The 17,500-nt window shown below is 37.8% G+C and overlaps 2 protein-coding genes across 4 annotated transcripts in view; both read right to left on the bottom strand.

Annotated features, from left to right (window-relative positions):
• The window catches only part of LOC133630252 (noelin-3-like), a 46,201-nt gene extending 38,734 nt beyond the window's left edge, over positions 1 to 7,467 (bottom strand). For 2 of the 3 annotated variants that reach the window (XM_062021723.1, XM_062021722.1), the window contains exon 1: positions 7,341 to 7,467. The gene's annotated coding sequence lies outside the window, so the exon portion shown is untranslated. Of the gene's footprint in view, positions 1 to 2,591; positions 2,929 to 7,340 lie in introns of all 3 variants that reach the window. The other variant, XM_062021724.1, reaches the window with a different exon arrangement.
• A 3,054-nt stretch (positions 7,468 to 10,521) lies between these two features.
• Positions 10,522 to 17,500, bottom strand: part of col11a1a (collagen, type XI, alpha 1a) — a 201,585-nt gene continuing 194,606 nt past the window's right edge. The window contains 2 exon segments of the mRNA XM_062021721.1: positions 10,522 to 12,186; positions 15,851 to 16,084. Of these exon segments, the coding sequence (XP_061877705.1) occupies positions 12,040 to 12,186; positions 15,851 to 16,084 (381 nt within the window). The 3' untranslated portion in view covers positions 10,522 to 12,039.

Below are 17,500 nucleotides of genomic sequence, written 5' to 3'. Positions count from 1 at the left end.
ATAATTGGTCATAGACCTGAATCACTCGTGCTGTCGACAAGATGCCGACAAAGTAGCAGCATTAAACTAAAGATTGCTATCTTAGCGTCCACTGCAGTGGACATTTGTCTCTTGCATATCATTAATAATCCCTCATTTCCCCACCAAAACATTTTTTTTCTCGAAATAGGCTAAAAAACAAACATACACTGCAAAGGATGCAAACATGTCAACATTTTGCCACCTGAGAACCAACGTCCTCTGCAGTGGACTTTTGTGTTTTCTTTTGAAATGTCCACTGCAGAGGACGCTGTTTCACCGGAGGTTATTCTGAGCTATGTAAACAAAACGTTGCCATCTCAGCGTCCACTACAGTGGACATTTGCCTTTCACACACCATTATGCCCTCCCCCCAAAATTTTTTTTTAATAGGCTGAAAACAAATGTCCACTGCAGAGGACACTTCTCAGGAGGTGTTTGACAACGAGGCAGCGACACGCAGCGAGAGCGAGGAAGGAAACGTGTGCAATAAAAATTTAAAAAACTCACCACAGACGGGCACAGTCCAAAGATGGTGAGGGACAGGAAGGCGCGCAGGACGCTCAACAGGAGCCGCATGCTGACTGGCCGGGTGCCACTTTTCTCCCGACGTGCACAACCTGGCTGCGGAGCGGACAGTTTAAACGGCGGGGAGAGAGCGCGGCGTCACGCCCACATCTGCTCGGTCGCCAGGGAGAGCGAGCGGGGCGAGGGAGAGTGAGAGTGAGAGTGAGAGAGGACTGTGACGATTGGCGGGCATGGGGAGGGAGCATCAATACTACTTCATTATTCTCATTATTAACCTAATGCAGCCATTCTCAAACGGTGGTGCGAGGGCTCCACCTAGTGGCAGGGCATGACGTTAAAGTGGAGGCTCCTCTATGGGGTTTTGGGGCACTAGGAGGTTAACCCCTTTACTACTGTTACCCCAGGTGGCCCTTGGCAAAGGCCTAGTACCTGACTGCCTCCTAGCCAAGGACACGGTGAAGACCTCAACGGCGGAGCAGGCGGAAGACGGTAGATTTAAGAACTACCACAACGGCTGCGAAAGCGGATGAAGGCTGCAGCAGAAAAGGGTCCCCCAGTCGTCTTGGACTCCATGCCACTGGACCCTGACCCGATTCTGTCAAGGATGGTGTGGTGACTGTCTGTGCAGCAGTCTCCCCACGTTAAACTAAGTCACGCACAGGCATCCTCCATAAAGGGATACACACCTACCAAGAGGATCGTCATACTCGTTTCGAGTGACCGCCGATGATGATGATTATTATGGTGTGTGTATAAGGTAAGACATATTATCTGGTGTTTTGTTTCGCAATATTATGCAAAAGCCACTTTCTTACCTTCTGGTACCTTCTGATCTGTATTTGGGATCTGCATAAGTCCTGAAAGTGTGCGTGCGTCCGCCTATGTAGTCCGTGGCGACATCGTAGATGATAAGCTTATTCTTTTTCTCTATCTTCTTGTTATGAGACATTCATCCTCCACTGTTGCCATTTCTAATATAAAGTAGTGTAAAGTTCTTAGTTCTTACTTATATCTGTCAGTAAACTCGCCATGAAAACACTAAAACATACAGGTGTAGTGAGTTTACATTATTCACCCAAGGAACTTTAGTTATTAGAGAGTTCCGGTCGGACAGTTTTTCACGGGACACATTTCCGGCTAATGAGGAGATGCTGCTCCGTTATTGATTGAAGTAAAGTCTGAATGTCATTAAAACAGTTAGCGCCATCTTTCGACACTTCTTCCACTCCCGTCCTTGCACGCTACACCGCTACAACAAAGATGACGGGGAGAAGATGCTGTCGAAGGACTCCATGCCACTGGACTCTGACCCGATTCTGTCAAGGATGGTGTGGTGATTGTCTGTGCACCAGTCTCCCCACGTTAAACTAAGTCACGCACAGGCATCCTCCATAAATGGATACACCCCTACCAGGAGTATCGTCATACTCGTTCGAGTGACCGCCGATGACGACGACGCCAAAGACCTGATTCATTACTCAAGTACAGCGTTTGTTTCTATATTCTAACACGGTGTTAAAGTTAGTGTCCAAAATATCACATATACTTGTTAAATAAAACCGCCGCCTTGTTTTTGATGATTACAGGGTTTCCCGCAGCGCTTTGTTGTTAAGGCAGCCGCCTTAACAACAAAGAGCCACACAGGGGTGGGCAATTAATTTTTACCGGGGGCCGCATGAGCAACCTGAGCACTGCTGGAGGGCCACACCGACAATATTTCAATTAAATTTTGCTCAAATTATTTTTGATATACCGTAAGATAAATAATAATAATAATAATCATTTCATTTAACCTAACTTAACTTTATAAAAAAGCAGATTGCTTTTGATGGTTTTATGTTTAACACTGTCTTACACAACACTTCCTGATGTATAATACAATGCAAAAATGTCAATTTCTGTCACTTTATCCTGCATCCTCTTTAAAAGTCCAACATTTTTCCCCGTCAGATTTGGACAACCATCTGTTGTCACACCTGCCAGCTTGTCCCATTTCAGTCCTAACATGTCCAAACACGCATTTACCTATGTGAACAAGTCATTACCTGTGGTTGTCTCTTTAATTGACTGCCAGCTCCTCCGTGATTTGAAATTCTGCAGTTATCCCACGTAAGAAGATGAGCAGCTGGGCGGCGTCACGTACATCGCAGCTCTCATCCAAAGCCAGCGAAAAACCGTCAAAGTCGGCCGTTCTGTTCTTCAGCTGAAGCTCCAAGTTTCCAGCGATGGTCTCAACCCGCCTCGTTACGGTGCGTCGGGAGAGTGACACGTTCTCAAATGCACCCCTCTTCTCCGGGCATATCAGCTTAACAGAGTCCAATAAGCACTCCTTAATAAACTCTCTTGTGAGAAATGACGAAACTTGTCCTGATGGCAGCATCTCTGGGGGTGTGAAATTTGGCAAAAAGTCAAAGCTTCTCAGGCAAATCATATAGCAGATGTAGATGCCCATATCGGCTGTTCAGATTTACTTTACAAAAGAGAAGTGTAGGATACTTCTCTTGTTGCCTTATTTGTATTTGACTTTATTAAATGTATTGATATTATCATTTGGTGCTTAAGTCTTAACAAGCTGCTACGCTTCTGCCTCTGTCAGTACGTCTCTGCAGCACCCAGCATTGTCCCACCCACACAACCATCTGATTGGTTATTCGCAGAGCGCTAACAGCCAATCAGCAGTGCGTATTCCGAGCGCATTGTAGGCTTTTTCATGCGATGAAGCCGGCCTACTTCACCACAGTCTGTAGTCTATTCCCCCTGGAGAGACACTACCTTAACTAACAATATTCTGGGGTAATCACTTGAACACTTAGGCCTACTACGCTACTGTATTTCAACGTTGGCCATTATGGTGGGAAAACATGCATTATTCACCTCACGTGCGAGTGGACATGTGCTGTGTTGGAGATACTCTCAACAGTTACAAAGGGGTCGTGTTCATGACCAGCCAGGATGTGTGACTTTCTTATCAATATTTAGCAGACTGTTCCCGTTTCTTATCTACCGAGACAGTCTGCTGTTAAGATTGTGTTCTTATTAACGTTATCAGATTGTAAATGACAACAATCTTCGCGCTTTGTCCCTGGACCGAAACGTACCCCCCCCCCAAAAAAGCCATTATAATGTCTGTTGTGATGAGAGTTCATCTTGCACGCGTTTGGAGGCCATCACAACCTGCACAAGGACAGGTGTAGTAAAGTACTGCATGTAGCTTTAAATATTCCCACATTAAAAAAATGGCTTTGTTTTTCTTTCACGTAGCTTATTTTTGCTAGCTTTCTCATGCTGACTTGATTTTAGATCACAAATAGATTTTTTCCTGCCTAGGTCAGGGGTCGGCAACCCAAAATGTTGAAAGAGCCAAACTGGACGAAAAACAACCAAATATATATAAGTCTTATATAAGTGTTATAATGAAGGCAACACATGATGTGTCTATATTAGCTATATTAGCCTACTGTCAAAATGACTTTAAAAGTCTTATATAAGTGTTATAATGAAGGCAACACATGACGCAAGTGTCTATATTAGCTATATTAGCCTACTATCAAAATGACTTTAATAGTCTTATACAAGTGTTATAATGAAGGAAACACATGACGTAAGTGTCTATATTAGCCTACTATCAAAATGACTTTAAAAGTCTTATATAAGTGTTATAATGAAGGCAACACATGACGGAAGTGTCTATATTAGTTGTATTAGCCTACTATCAAAATGACTTTAAAAGTCTTATATAAGAGTTATAATGAAGACAACACATGACGTAGGTGTCTATATTAGCTATATTAGCCTACTATCAAAATGACTGTGTCGCATGCTGACGTAAATTTTCATTGACAGAAATGATGAAATTTAATATTTATTCTTTACTATATTTGCGAGCTGGGTAACGTTTGCTGTGGTACGGTATACCGGTACGGTATTCGGTACTATACCGCCTCTGAAAAGTAACCCCTCTTCCACCATGCTGCCCATAGAACATGTTAAAACAGAAAATAAGCAGATATTAACAGCAAATGAACAAGTAGATTAATAACGAATTTTTACAGTTTGTCCTTTATAATGTGTACAAAATAATAGGTGTATAAATGACACAATATGTTACTGCATACGTCAGCAGACTAATTAGGAGTCTTTGTTTGTTTACTTACTACTAAAAGACAAGTTGTCTAGTATGTTCACTATTTTATTTGACTAAATTGCAATAATAAACATATGTTTGATTGATTGAATTGCAATAATAAACATATGTTTGATTGATTGATTGATTGAGACTTTTATTAGTTTATTGCACAGTACAGTACATATTCTGTACAATTGACCACTAAATGGTAACACCCTAATAAGTTTTTCAACTTGTTTAAGCCGGGTTGTACGTTAATCAATTCATGGTAATTCATGTTTTAATGTACCCTAAAAATTTTTGTTAAAATAAAGCCAATTATGCCATTTTTTGCAGGCCCCTTTATTTAGAAAAGTATCGAAATACATTTAGGTACCGGTACCCTACTGAAAAAGTGCAGTAGTCTTATGAATAATACAAAAACAAACCTTCTGAAAGTAGTTTATCATCAGGTCCGCTGCATCAAGCCTCAAAGAGTGTCTATTCTCCACTGATTTAGACTTAACAACACTGCCGACACTCTTGACTTACCGTATTTTACGCACTATAAGGCGCACCTAAAAACCTCCAATTTTGTCAAAAGCTGACAGTGCGCCTTATAATCCGGTGCGCCTTATATATGGACCAATATTGAGCCTCCAACAGGTAAAAGTTTCAATCAATCAATCAATCGCAACTACGGTAAGCGGCCGCCGACTTTATTTTCCCCCGTAGCAGCCACCCCCGTAGAAGAAGAACTTCTTCTTCTAAGCAGCCACCCCCGTAGAAGAAGAAGAAGCGCGCGGTGCATGCTGGGATATATGACTGCGCGAGGCGTGCCGTTTTGATTTCCATTTGTTTGTTTATGTAAAGACCCCAAAATGGCTCCTATTAAGAGACACGCTTAAGACGCAGAGTTTAAACTTAAGACGATCAGTCACGCAGTAGAACACGGAAATGTTGGATGCCGTATCCGCCCAACTGTTTCATTCGGACACTGAAGAAGAAGAATTCGAGGGATTCGTGGATGAGGAATAACTTCATAAAGTGAGCTCTACATGTTTATTTTGTGTGTTGTGTTGTGTGACATTAATGTTTGAGCAACGTTGAGTTATTGATATATTGTTATTGCTCTGCACTATTTCAAGTGTTACTATATTGTGATTGCACTAACGTTTGATTTACCGTAACAGTATCACTGTTTTTTACCTGTTTATTGAATCAGGGAAAAGTGCCCCTCCACTATGTGATATAAATGTTGCACTACATGTTATACCTTGCTGTTGTTAAAAGATAAACAAAACACCACGTCACTGACTTTACCTCGGGGAAAATAATAAAACAGCTGTTTATTCATTTTGGGAGTGAACGGAGTTGTCAGAACGCTGGTTTGTAATCTATTAATAAAGTTTGACTGACCTATCTGACTGTTTTGTTGACATTCCCTTTAGCGCAACTCCATCTAATGGATGCATAACGTAACCCCAGCCTCTACTGTAGCGTCTATTCTATGCGCCTTATAATGCGGTGCGCCTTATATATGAACAACGTTTTAAAATATGCCATTCATTGAAGGTGCGCCTTATAGTGCGGAAAATACGGTAATTATATTTATGCCTTTGTGTTCTCTGACTAGTAAACATGTCAACTAGAGATGTCCGATAATATCGTATCGGCCGATAAATGCATTAAAATGTAATATCGGAAATTATCTGTATCGTTTTTTTTATTATCTGTATCGTTTTTTATTTTTTTTATTTTTATTAAATCAACATAAAAAACACAAGATACACTTACAATTAGTGCACCAACCCAAAAAACCTCCCTCCCCCATTTACACTCATTCACACAAAAGGGTTGTTTCTTTCTGTTATTAATATTCTGGTTCCTACATTATATATCAACATATATCAATACAGTCTGCAAGGGATACAGTCCGTAAGCACACATGATTGTGCGTGCTGCTGGTCCACTAATAGTACTAACCTTTAACAGTTAATTTTACTCATTTTCATTAATTACTAGTTTCTATGTAACTGTTTTTATATTGTTTTACTTTCTTTTTTATTCAAGAAAATGTTTTTAATTTATTTATCTTATTTTATTTTATAAATTTTTTTTAAAAGTACCTTATCTTCACCATACCTGGTTGTCTAAATTAGGCATAATAATGTGTTAATTCCACGACTGTATATATCGGTTGATATCGGTATCGGTAGTTAAAGAGTTGGACAATATCGGATATCGGCAAAAAGCCATTATCGGACATCCCTAATGTCAACACTTACAGCCGCCATTTTGTATTTATTTTTTTAAATATTTTGTTATTATTATTACTATCTGTATTTGCTTTTGTTTTCTTTTCTTGTTGTTGAAAGTGCCTTGACTGTTGTGTGAATTATAAATGTATGTTTGTTGTTCAATAAAAAAAATTTTATAAAAAAAACTTAGACACCATTTTTTTTTTCTTTTTAAAAAAAAAAATTATTACTCTATCTGTATTTGCTTTTGTATTCTTTCCTTGATGTTGAAATTGCTTTGACTGTTGTGTGAATTATAAATGTATGTTTGTTGTTCGATTAAAAAATAAAATAAATAAATTTAAAAAACTTACAGCCGCCATTTTGGTTTTCATCGCCGTTTAAACAGCAACTGGCAGCAAACACACACTTACTATATATTTACTTACAGTTGTGTCGATTCCACGCTCGATGGCTCGTCCACGTCCCACATTATGTCGTGTAAAAATAAAGTGTTTACATCTTCAACATGACACGCGTTCAAATCCACACCTGCGAGTCCTGACGACGCCGGATAGACAATCAACTTTAAACGCCTCTGATTGGTCCTCCTCACGTCGCTACTCCCGCCCTCTGTCACATCGTACACTGTGATTGGCTATCTCCCGAATTTATCCCACCAATATTCATGACGTATTTAAATATGATTGGATGTTCGTTTCTGACAACTTTTTTAGTCTTTTTTTTTTATTGGTCGACACTTATGTGCCGAGGGGCGGGTTTTGTGCGCGAAAAGAAGGAAGATGATATTCATGTCAACTTTGCCACGGATTTCAAAACTTGTCATAAACACATTTTGTGGGTACATTAAAATATGACTTTCTGTACTTCAAACATTTTGATTTGAGGGGGAAAGACATGTATTCCAGGGGGAATGTTTGAGATTGGCCGATACCAACACTGATACCGATCACATGTATCAATTGTACATGTTTATTTTATTTTTTTATACAGTTAAACGATATCGACACACTATTTGAATGAGTTCCTTAATTGTTATATTTTATTACATACAATTGTTTGATTAAAAACAAAGTCAATAGTATCAACAAAGGACTCATTTGAATCCTTTTTGCCCTCATGTGAGCTAAAATGAGTTGGACATATCGACTCTTATTTATCTACTTCTTAATATCCGGTTAATATCTGGTTCCGCCTAATAATAATAATAATAATAGATTTTATTTGTAGAAAGCACTTTACATTGAGCATACAACCTCAAAGTGCTACAGTGTATTGACAAAAAAAATAAATAATAAAAAGATAATAAAAAAAACTAAAAAAAACTAGAACAGCCTAATAGCTAGAACTAGTATGCATACATCTATAAAAAAGTCTTTTTTAAAAAGAAGGGGTTTTAAGCCTTTTTAAAAAGCATCCACAGTCTGTGGTGCCCTCAGGTGGTCAGGGAGAGCATTCCACAGACTGGGAGTCTACACTTCTTGAACTTCACTAGATACTAAGAAATGCATTTTATTTGCCGTAGTGGTGGTTATCATACCTTTTTGTGTTTGGCATTAAAATAGCAATGGCGATCGCATATTTTTTCATGACAAATGGACATTGCAGTAATAAAAAAAAACACCAAAACTTATTGTTAGGTGCCAAAAAATAAGATACAATTCAGAGTGTCAAATGGTGACGCATTTGCATATTTTTTTATTCATTCAAATTAAAAAGGTACGGAGCCCCTAAAAAAAAAAAAAAAATTTTTTTTTTTTAGACATGTATCTGTCTAAAAATAAAAAATAAATAAATAAATTATAATTTTTTTTAAATTTTTTTTTATAACTTTATAAAAAGTTTCTCGTGCGCACGAGATACAAAAAAAAAAAAAAAAAAAAATATATATACATATTTTTTTTCCCCCCATGTACCTTATATGTGAGGCATGAGCGTAATTGGCGTGTTCCCGAGATGTAGAAAGTGGAGGCGACAACGTGCAGGTAAAAAGGTGTTTAACGTAGGCTCGAATCAACAAAAAGACGATAGGAAAGGCACCGACGCACACGCACCACAAACAGAATGCTGGACGACAGCAAAAACTTACAAAAAGTCTTTCACAGCGGATAGACGTCTGTCCGTAAACAATCCATGTCCTGACTGAGAGAGAAAGCATCGGCACAACTTAAACGGTCTTGACGGCAAACGGGAAACAGGTGCGTGGGCAGGAGACGAGAAAGCAGAAAGTGAAAACTACAAAATAAGAGCGCGGGACAGGAACTAAAGCATTGAACACAGGAGAAACGCTAACAAACGCAAAATGAGGCTCGTTTAAGAGACCGTGACAGTATGTTTATATATTTATACATACTGTATTAATAGTTCTTTCCATACATATATCCATCCATCCATTTTCTACCGCTTGTCCCACTCGGGGAACCTATCCCAGCTGCATTCGGGCGGAAGGTGGGGTACGCCCTGTTCTGGACAAGTCGCACCGTACAGATATTTATATATAACTATCAATCTACATACATATATACACATACACTATATGCCTATATCTATTTATACATTATATCTATTCTATAACGTGTCTATACATCTATAGCTATATATACAGTACTCTTACAAATCTACATATATGTGTATGTATATATGTTTGTGTACATATATACACACTTTATACAGTAACTATCTATATACATTATACATACTGTATAAATATATATTCTATACTGCACAATATCTATATTTATATATTAAGTATGTGGATCTATTGCTATTTACAGTATATATATACATACATATATATGTATATATATATATATACATACATACATACATATGTGTATATACAGTATATATGTATACATATATGTATGTGTATATATACACGTACATACATACATGTACACATATATATACATATACAGTATATACACATATACATACACATATAAATATACATATATATATACACAAATACATATACACATATACATATATATATATACATATATATATATATATAATGTATATATATATATATACATTATATATATATATATACATTATATATATATATATATATATATATATATATATATATATATATATATATATATATATATATATATATATATATATATATAAGGGTTGTACGGTATACCGGTATTAGTATAGTACCGCGATACTAATGAATCATATTCGGTACTATACCGCCACTAAAAAGTAACGGTTCCCCCGGTTTTGCAATAATAAACATATGTTTAATGTACCGTAAGATTTTTTGTTGAAATAAAGTTAACAATGCAATTTTTTGCGGTCTCCTTTATTTAGGAAAGTATTGAGAAGTATCGAAAAACATTTTGGTACCAGTACCAAAATGTATTTCGATACAAAATATTGGTATTGGAACAACACTAATATATATATATATATATATATATATATATATATATATATATATATATATATATATATATATATATATATATATACACACACATACATACATATATATATATAAATATATATATATATATATATATATATATATATATATATATATATATATATATATATATATATATATATATATATATATATATATATACATATCATTGTCATTGTGTACATTTGGTGCATGTATTAACGCAAACCACTGACAAGTGCATTTCACTGTTGTTTAGAATCCAGTTTTAATATTTAATTGAACTATAAAAAGCAACATTAAAACATTTTCTCTTTAGTTACAAAAACGGGTCACCTTCTCATTGCATTCACAGAAGTGTGTTTTTTTTGGGAACAGTGGATGTTCAGCAGTTGCGTGACCGCCTCTTTGGAAGAAAAAAACAAAACAAAACAAAACATAAAAATCCCCACCGAAAATATATCAACGTACTTGCTTAATTAAGGTATATACAACATCCTTGCATCCCCAAAGGTAATCAAGAAAGTCTGAGGTATAAAACCAAAATGAAAAGCCTGTCAGAGGAAATAAAAACAGGAAAAAAAAAAAAGGCAACAACAATAGAATTAAATTAATTAAATGAATGCCATGACGTGAGTGTGTGGTTGTTTGGAACTCAAGCTTTGGACCGTCGATATTTACAAAGGGCAACGTCTACATTTGGCTTGGACGCTCACTTTATTGGCTGGACTTCAAAATAAAAGAGCCGAGAAATGTGACTGCACATGCAAGTTTTGAAAGTGGATTCAGAAATAACAGTAATGTACAAAATAATTACAGTTTTTTTTTATTATTATTCTTCCTTTTCTTAGCACCCTTGTGTGTGTGTGTATGCGTGATAGTGTGTGTGTGTGTGTGAGATCTGGCAATGCTTACTTAATGGGGACATGGCTCTGTTTACACAGTCAAATGTAGGGGACCTCTGACGGTATGGGGACAAAAAAAAAAAGGGAAACCTTTTTAAATGATAGTCAGATCCATTCTGAAGATGCCTAAGTGATTTTTAAGCTTTGGCCCATAAAACATGTTTACTGGTTAGTTTGAGTGTGAGACATTTGCACAGCAGCCCCCTCATCGGGCTGTAGCTGGTACTGCACTCGCTGCTTTTTTTTAAATGGTCCTCAGTAGTAAACGTACAAATTTGTGTGAATTATGCAAAATTATTTACATTTTTGTCCCCATGAACCATATGAAGTCTTTTTCCCCAGGGTCCCCGGTAAGAATGATCAGCACATTACTTCATCGATCCAGACATTTAAAGACGTGTACGAGCTAACTCATTTTTGTTATGCCTCCACAACCTGTAGAAAGGCCGGTCCCCACAAGTCATGATCAAAAACTTGGTCCCCATTCCAAATGATAACCAGTATGTGTGTGTGTGTGTGTGTGTCTTTAAACAAGCACCATTGGTTCCGGTCCAGCACCTTTCAGATCCAGAGAGGAGGTCCGTGTCCACCTGTGTCGCCTCACCTCCTCAGCGAAATGTCCTTCACCTTTTTGTGCAACATACAGACACGGAGAGGACATGTTTGCTACACTCGTTCAAAACTTGCATGTGGCGAAGGAAATGGAGGGAGGGGGAGGGGGAGGGGGGAGGGGGAGGGGTTAAGTCCCCATCAAGTCCTTTTTTTTTGTTTTTTTTTTGGTTTCCTTATCTCGTGTGGTTTTATTTAGCCAAGGAAGCAGACGGGCCCGACTTCGAAGCCGAACTTCTGATTGGGGTCCCCGAAGTCGGTCAACATGACGTCGATGATCGGGACCTGATCGATTTTGGGAGTGTTGATCTCCATCACAGTCTTTCCGTAGCCCTTCCTCGTCTGCAAAGGAGACGACAACAATCAGTCGAGGGAGCGAAAACACGGGATGAATACGATTATCTCATGGAGGAAGATGGCTTTTCCAAACGTTTTTTTTAAATGGTGAATCCTAAACAGGAAGTGCTTAAAGTTCAGTACAGGTGTGTCGAAGCTGGATTTTTGTTTCATCTGACCTCACACGGACAAATATAAGTCCTTCTGGATAGAGATGTCGATATTATCGGCCGATAAATGCTTTAAAATGTAATTTTAAAAAAAGAAAAAAAAGGGGGATTACTCCCTATATGTGTATATGTATGTATATATATATATGTTTATGTGTATGTATGTATGTGTATGTATATATATATATATATGTATCTGTTTTATATTTTATTTTATTTCTGATTATTATTAGGGATGTCCGATAATGGCTTTTTGCCGATATCCGATATTCCAATATTGTCCAACTCTTTAATTACCGATACCGATATCAACCGATACCGATATCAACCGATATATGCAGTCGTGGAATTAACACATTATTATGCCTGATTTGGACAACCAGGTATGGTGAAGATAAGGTACTTTTTAAAAAAAAATTGTAAAATAAGATAAATAAATTAAAAACATTTTCTTGAATAAAAAAGAAAGTACAACAATATAAAAACAGTTACATACAAACTAGTAATTAATGAAAATGAGTCAAATTAACTGTTAAAGGTTAGTACTATTAGTGGAGCAGCAGCACGCACAATCATGTGTGCTTACGGACTGTATCCCTTGCAGACTGTATTGATATATATTGATATATAATGTAGGAACCAGAATATTAATAACAGAAAGAAACAACCCTTTTGTGTGAATGAGTGTAAATGGGGGAGGGAGTTCTTTTTGGGTTGGTGCACTAATTGTAAGTGTATCTTGTGTTTTTTATGTGGATTTAATAAAAAAAAAAAAAAAAGAAAAAAAAAAAAAAAAAGATAATTTCCAATATTACATTTTAACGCATATATCGGCCGATATTATTGGACATCTCTAATTATTATTAATGTATTATTATTTCCTTTTTTTTCTTTTTCTGTTGATTTAATCGATGTATTTGTAGATATTACTTTGTTTTTGTTGTTGTTTCTTTCTTTTTTTGGGGGGGAGGGGTGGGTGGGTGGTGTGGATGGGATACAAACAAAAATATTTTGACATTTAGGACAGACAATAGATATATGATTTATGTGAATATGATGTAATGGATTGGAAGGTCTGATGCTGGATGTCAATAAAAATACAATGAAAAAAAATAAAAAAATAAAAATAAAATGTAATATGGGGAATTATCGGTATCGTTTTTTTTAATTATCGTATCGGTTTTTATTTTTTGTATTAAATCCACATAAAAAACACAAGATACACTTACAATTAGTGCACCAACCCAAAAAACCTCCCTCCCCCATTCACACTCATTCACACAAAAGGGTTGTTTCTTTCTGTTATTAATATTCTGGTTCCTACATTATATATCAACATATATCAATACAGTCTGCAAGGGATACAGTCCGTAAGCACACATGATTGTGCGTGCTGCTGCTCCACTAATAGTACTAACCTTTAACAGTTAATTTGACTCATTTTCATTAATTACTAGTTTCTATGTAACTGTTTTTATACTGTTTTACTTTCTTTTTTATTCAAGAAAATGTTTTTAATTTATTTATCTTATTTTATTTTATTAATATTTTAAAAAAGGACCTGATCTTCACCATACCTGGTTGTCCAAATTAGGCATAATAATGTGTTAATTCCACGACTGTATATATCGGTATCAGTTGATATCGGTATCGGTAATTAAGAGTTGGACAATATCAGAATATCGGATATCGGCAAAAAAGCCATTATCGGACATCTATACTTCTGGAGGAAAGTTCTGTGGTCAGATGCAACAAAAATTCAGTTTTTTTGCCACAATACCCAGCAAATTTGGAGGAGAAATGGGGAGGCCTTTAATCACAGGAACACCATTCCTACAGTCAAGCATGGTGGTGGTAGTATTACGCTCTGGGCCTGTTTTGCTGCCAATGGAACAGAATACAATAATTTGCAAATCCTTTTCAACTTATATTCAATTGAATAGACTGCAAAGACAAGATACTAAACGTTCAAACTGGAAAACTTTGTTATTTTTAGCAAATAGTAGCTCATTTGGAATTTCCTGCCTGCAACATGTTTCAAAAAAGCTGGCACAAGTGGCAAAAAAGACTGGGAAAGTTGAGGAATGCTCATCAAAGACTTATTTGGAACATCCCACAGGTGAACAGGCTAATTGGGAACAGGTGGGTGCCATGATTGGGTATAAAAGCAGCTTCCATGAAATGCTCAGTCATTCACAAACAAGGACGGGGCGAGGGTCACCACTTTGTCAACAAATGCCTGAGCAAATTGTTTAAGAACAACATTTCTCAACCAGCTATTGCAAGGAATTTAGGGATTTCACCATCTACGCTCCGTAATATCATCAAAAGGTTCGGAGAATCTGGAGAAATCACTGCACGTAAGCCATGATATTACGGATCTTCCATCCCTCAGGCGGTACTGCATCAAAAAGCGACATCAGTGTGTAAAGGATATCACCACATGGGCTCAGGAACACTTCAGAAAACCACTGTCAGTAACTACAATTCGTCGCTACATCTGTAAGTGCAAGTTAAAACTCTACTATGCAAAGCGAAAGCCATTTATCAACAACACCCAGAAGCACCGCCGGCTTTGCTGGGCCTAAACTCATCTAAGATGGACTGATACAAAGTGGAAAAGTGTTCTGTGGTCTGACGAGTTCACATTTCAAATTGTTTTTGGAAACTGTGGTCGTCGTGTTCTCTGGAACAAAGAGGAAAAGAACCATCCGGATTGTTCTAGGTGCAAAGTGTAAAAGCCAGCATGTGTGATGGTATGGGGGTGTATTAGTGCCCAAGACATGGGTAACTTGCACATCTGTGAAGGCACCATTAATGCTGAAAGGTACATACAGCTTTTGGAGCAACAATTGCTGAAATAAGCAATGTTTTTATGGACGCCCCTGCTTATTTCAGCAAGACAACGCCAAGCCACGTGTTACATCAACGTGGCTTCATAGTAAAAGAGTGCGGGTACTAGACTGGCCTGCCTGTAGTCCAGACCTGTCTCCCATTGAAAATGTGTGGCGCATTATGAAGCCTAAAATAGCACAAGGGAGACCCCCGGACTGTTGAACAACTTAAGCTGTACATCAAGCAAGAATGGGAAAGAATTCCACCTGAAAAGCTTCAAAAATGTGTCTCCTCAGTTCCCAAACCTTTACTGAGTGTTGTTAAAAGGAAAGGCCATGTAACACAGTGGTGAACATGCCCCCGTGACTACTTTTTGGCTGCCATTCAATTCTAAGTTAATGATTATTTGCCAAAAAAAGTTTTCCAGTTTGAACATGAAATATCTTGTCTTTGCAGTCTATTCAATTAAATATAAGTTGAAAAGGATTTGCAAATCATTGTATTCTCTTTTTATTTACCATTTACACAACGTGACAACTTCACTGCTTTTGGGTTTTCTATCATGCCATCATTTCACCAGTCCTCCATGTGACCCCTGAGCTAAAACGAGCGGAAAAAAAAAAGAACCAGTGCAGAACCGCAAAGTCTGAACAGTCCGGCCTTACCGCGCATCCGTCTGAGAGGGCCTTGATGTAGGGATTGTTGTCGTACGACATCTCCTCGTCGTTAGCGCCCAGGAATCGCAGCGACTTGTCGTAGCCGCCGCTGGCGGCGTCGTACCAGGCGGCGGACTGGTGGCAGCTGTAGGTGAAGTTCTGCCTGGCCGAAGCGGTCAGTAGTCTGAGGAAGGTCATCTGCACCAAGTTGATGGAGTTGCCCTCCGCGTCCACGTAGGAAAGCTGCGGGGAAAAGGGGGCGGAGCAAACAAAAACAATCATAACAACGTCCTCTGAAGTGAACATATTTTTTTTACACTTAGATTTGCTCCATTTGCATGCTCACTTTACTACAAGGTCACACACGGCTGTGACTAAAACCACAGTTACTACTTTTAACAAAAAACTGCATTCAGTTTGTGTGTCCCGGGCTTCTAGAACAGAAAGTGGACCCACAAGACAGCAGTTTGATTGAGCAGCACTCACATGCTTTACGACAGGACTCTTTTACGTGTTCAAGGGCAACATGTTTTTTTTATTTTGTTTTTATTAGTACAGCAAGGTTTGGAAGTCGAAAGGGGATTGAACCGGCTGGACCGTGAATTGAAAGCAGATACTGTATTTTCCAGACAAAAAGGCACACTTTTATTCCTCAAAACCAGAATAATTCTGGTTGTGCTTGACAAAGCAATTTTATTTGGTACGTGGTGAAATGATAAATGTGACCAGTAGATGGCAGTCACACATAAGAGATACGTGTAGACTGCAATATGACCTAAGTAAACAACAGCTTTCTGCTCTGCCGCTCCCAGTCTGTGGAACGCTCTCCCTGACCACCTGAGGGAACTACAGACTGTGGATGCTTTTAAAAAAGGCTTAAAAACCCTTCTTTAAAAAAAAAAAAAAAAAAAGCCTTTTTTTTTTAGATGTATGCACACTAGTTTTAGCTATTTGGCTGTTCTACTTTTTATTTTTATTTATTTTTTATTATCTTTTTATTTTTTTAATACACTGTAGCACTTTGAGGTTGTTTACTCAATGTAAAGGGCCTTTTTACAAATAAAATCTAATATTATTATTATTATTATTATTAACACCAACACTTCATATGTTCCATTGAAAATATAGATTACACACGGCGCTCAAAAATCGATCAAAATGTTTTAGTACGACTTTGGTAAGCTACACCATATTGACTCACGTATGAAAAAAGTTAAAAAGTACCAATGATTGTCACACACACACTAGGTATGGCGAAATTATTCTCTGCATTTGACCTGACCCATCACCCTTGTTCACCCCCTGGGAGGTGAGGGGAGCAGTGGGCAGCAGCGTTGGCCGCGCCCGGGAATCATTTTTGGTGATTTAACCCCCAATCCCAACCCTTGATGCTGAGTGCTAAGCAGGGAGGTAATGGCTCCCATTTTTATAGTCTTTGGGATGACTCAGCCGGGGTTTGAACTCGCAACCTACCGATCTCAGGGCAGACACTCTAACCACTAGACCACTTGAAGTGCCATCCCATTCCTAACCCATAGGGTTCAATATGATGTGGGTCCACCTTTTGCAGCTATTACAGCTTCAACTCTTCTGGGAAGGCTGTCCACAAGGTTGCGGAGTGTGTTTATAGGAATTTTCCACCATTCTTCTAAAAGCGCA

The sequence above is a fragment of the Entelurus aequoreus genome, linkage group LG15 (genome assembly GCF_033978785.1).
Source record: "Entelurus aequoreus isolate RoL-2023_Sb linkage group LG15, RoL_Eaeq_v1.1, whole genome shotgun sequence".
Classification (NCBI taxonomy): domain Eukaryota; kingdom Metazoa; phylum Chordata; class Actinopteri; order Syngnathiformes; family Syngnathidae; genus Entelurus; species Entelurus aequoreus.
This window is presented reverse-complemented; position numbering and strand designations above follow the sequence as displayed.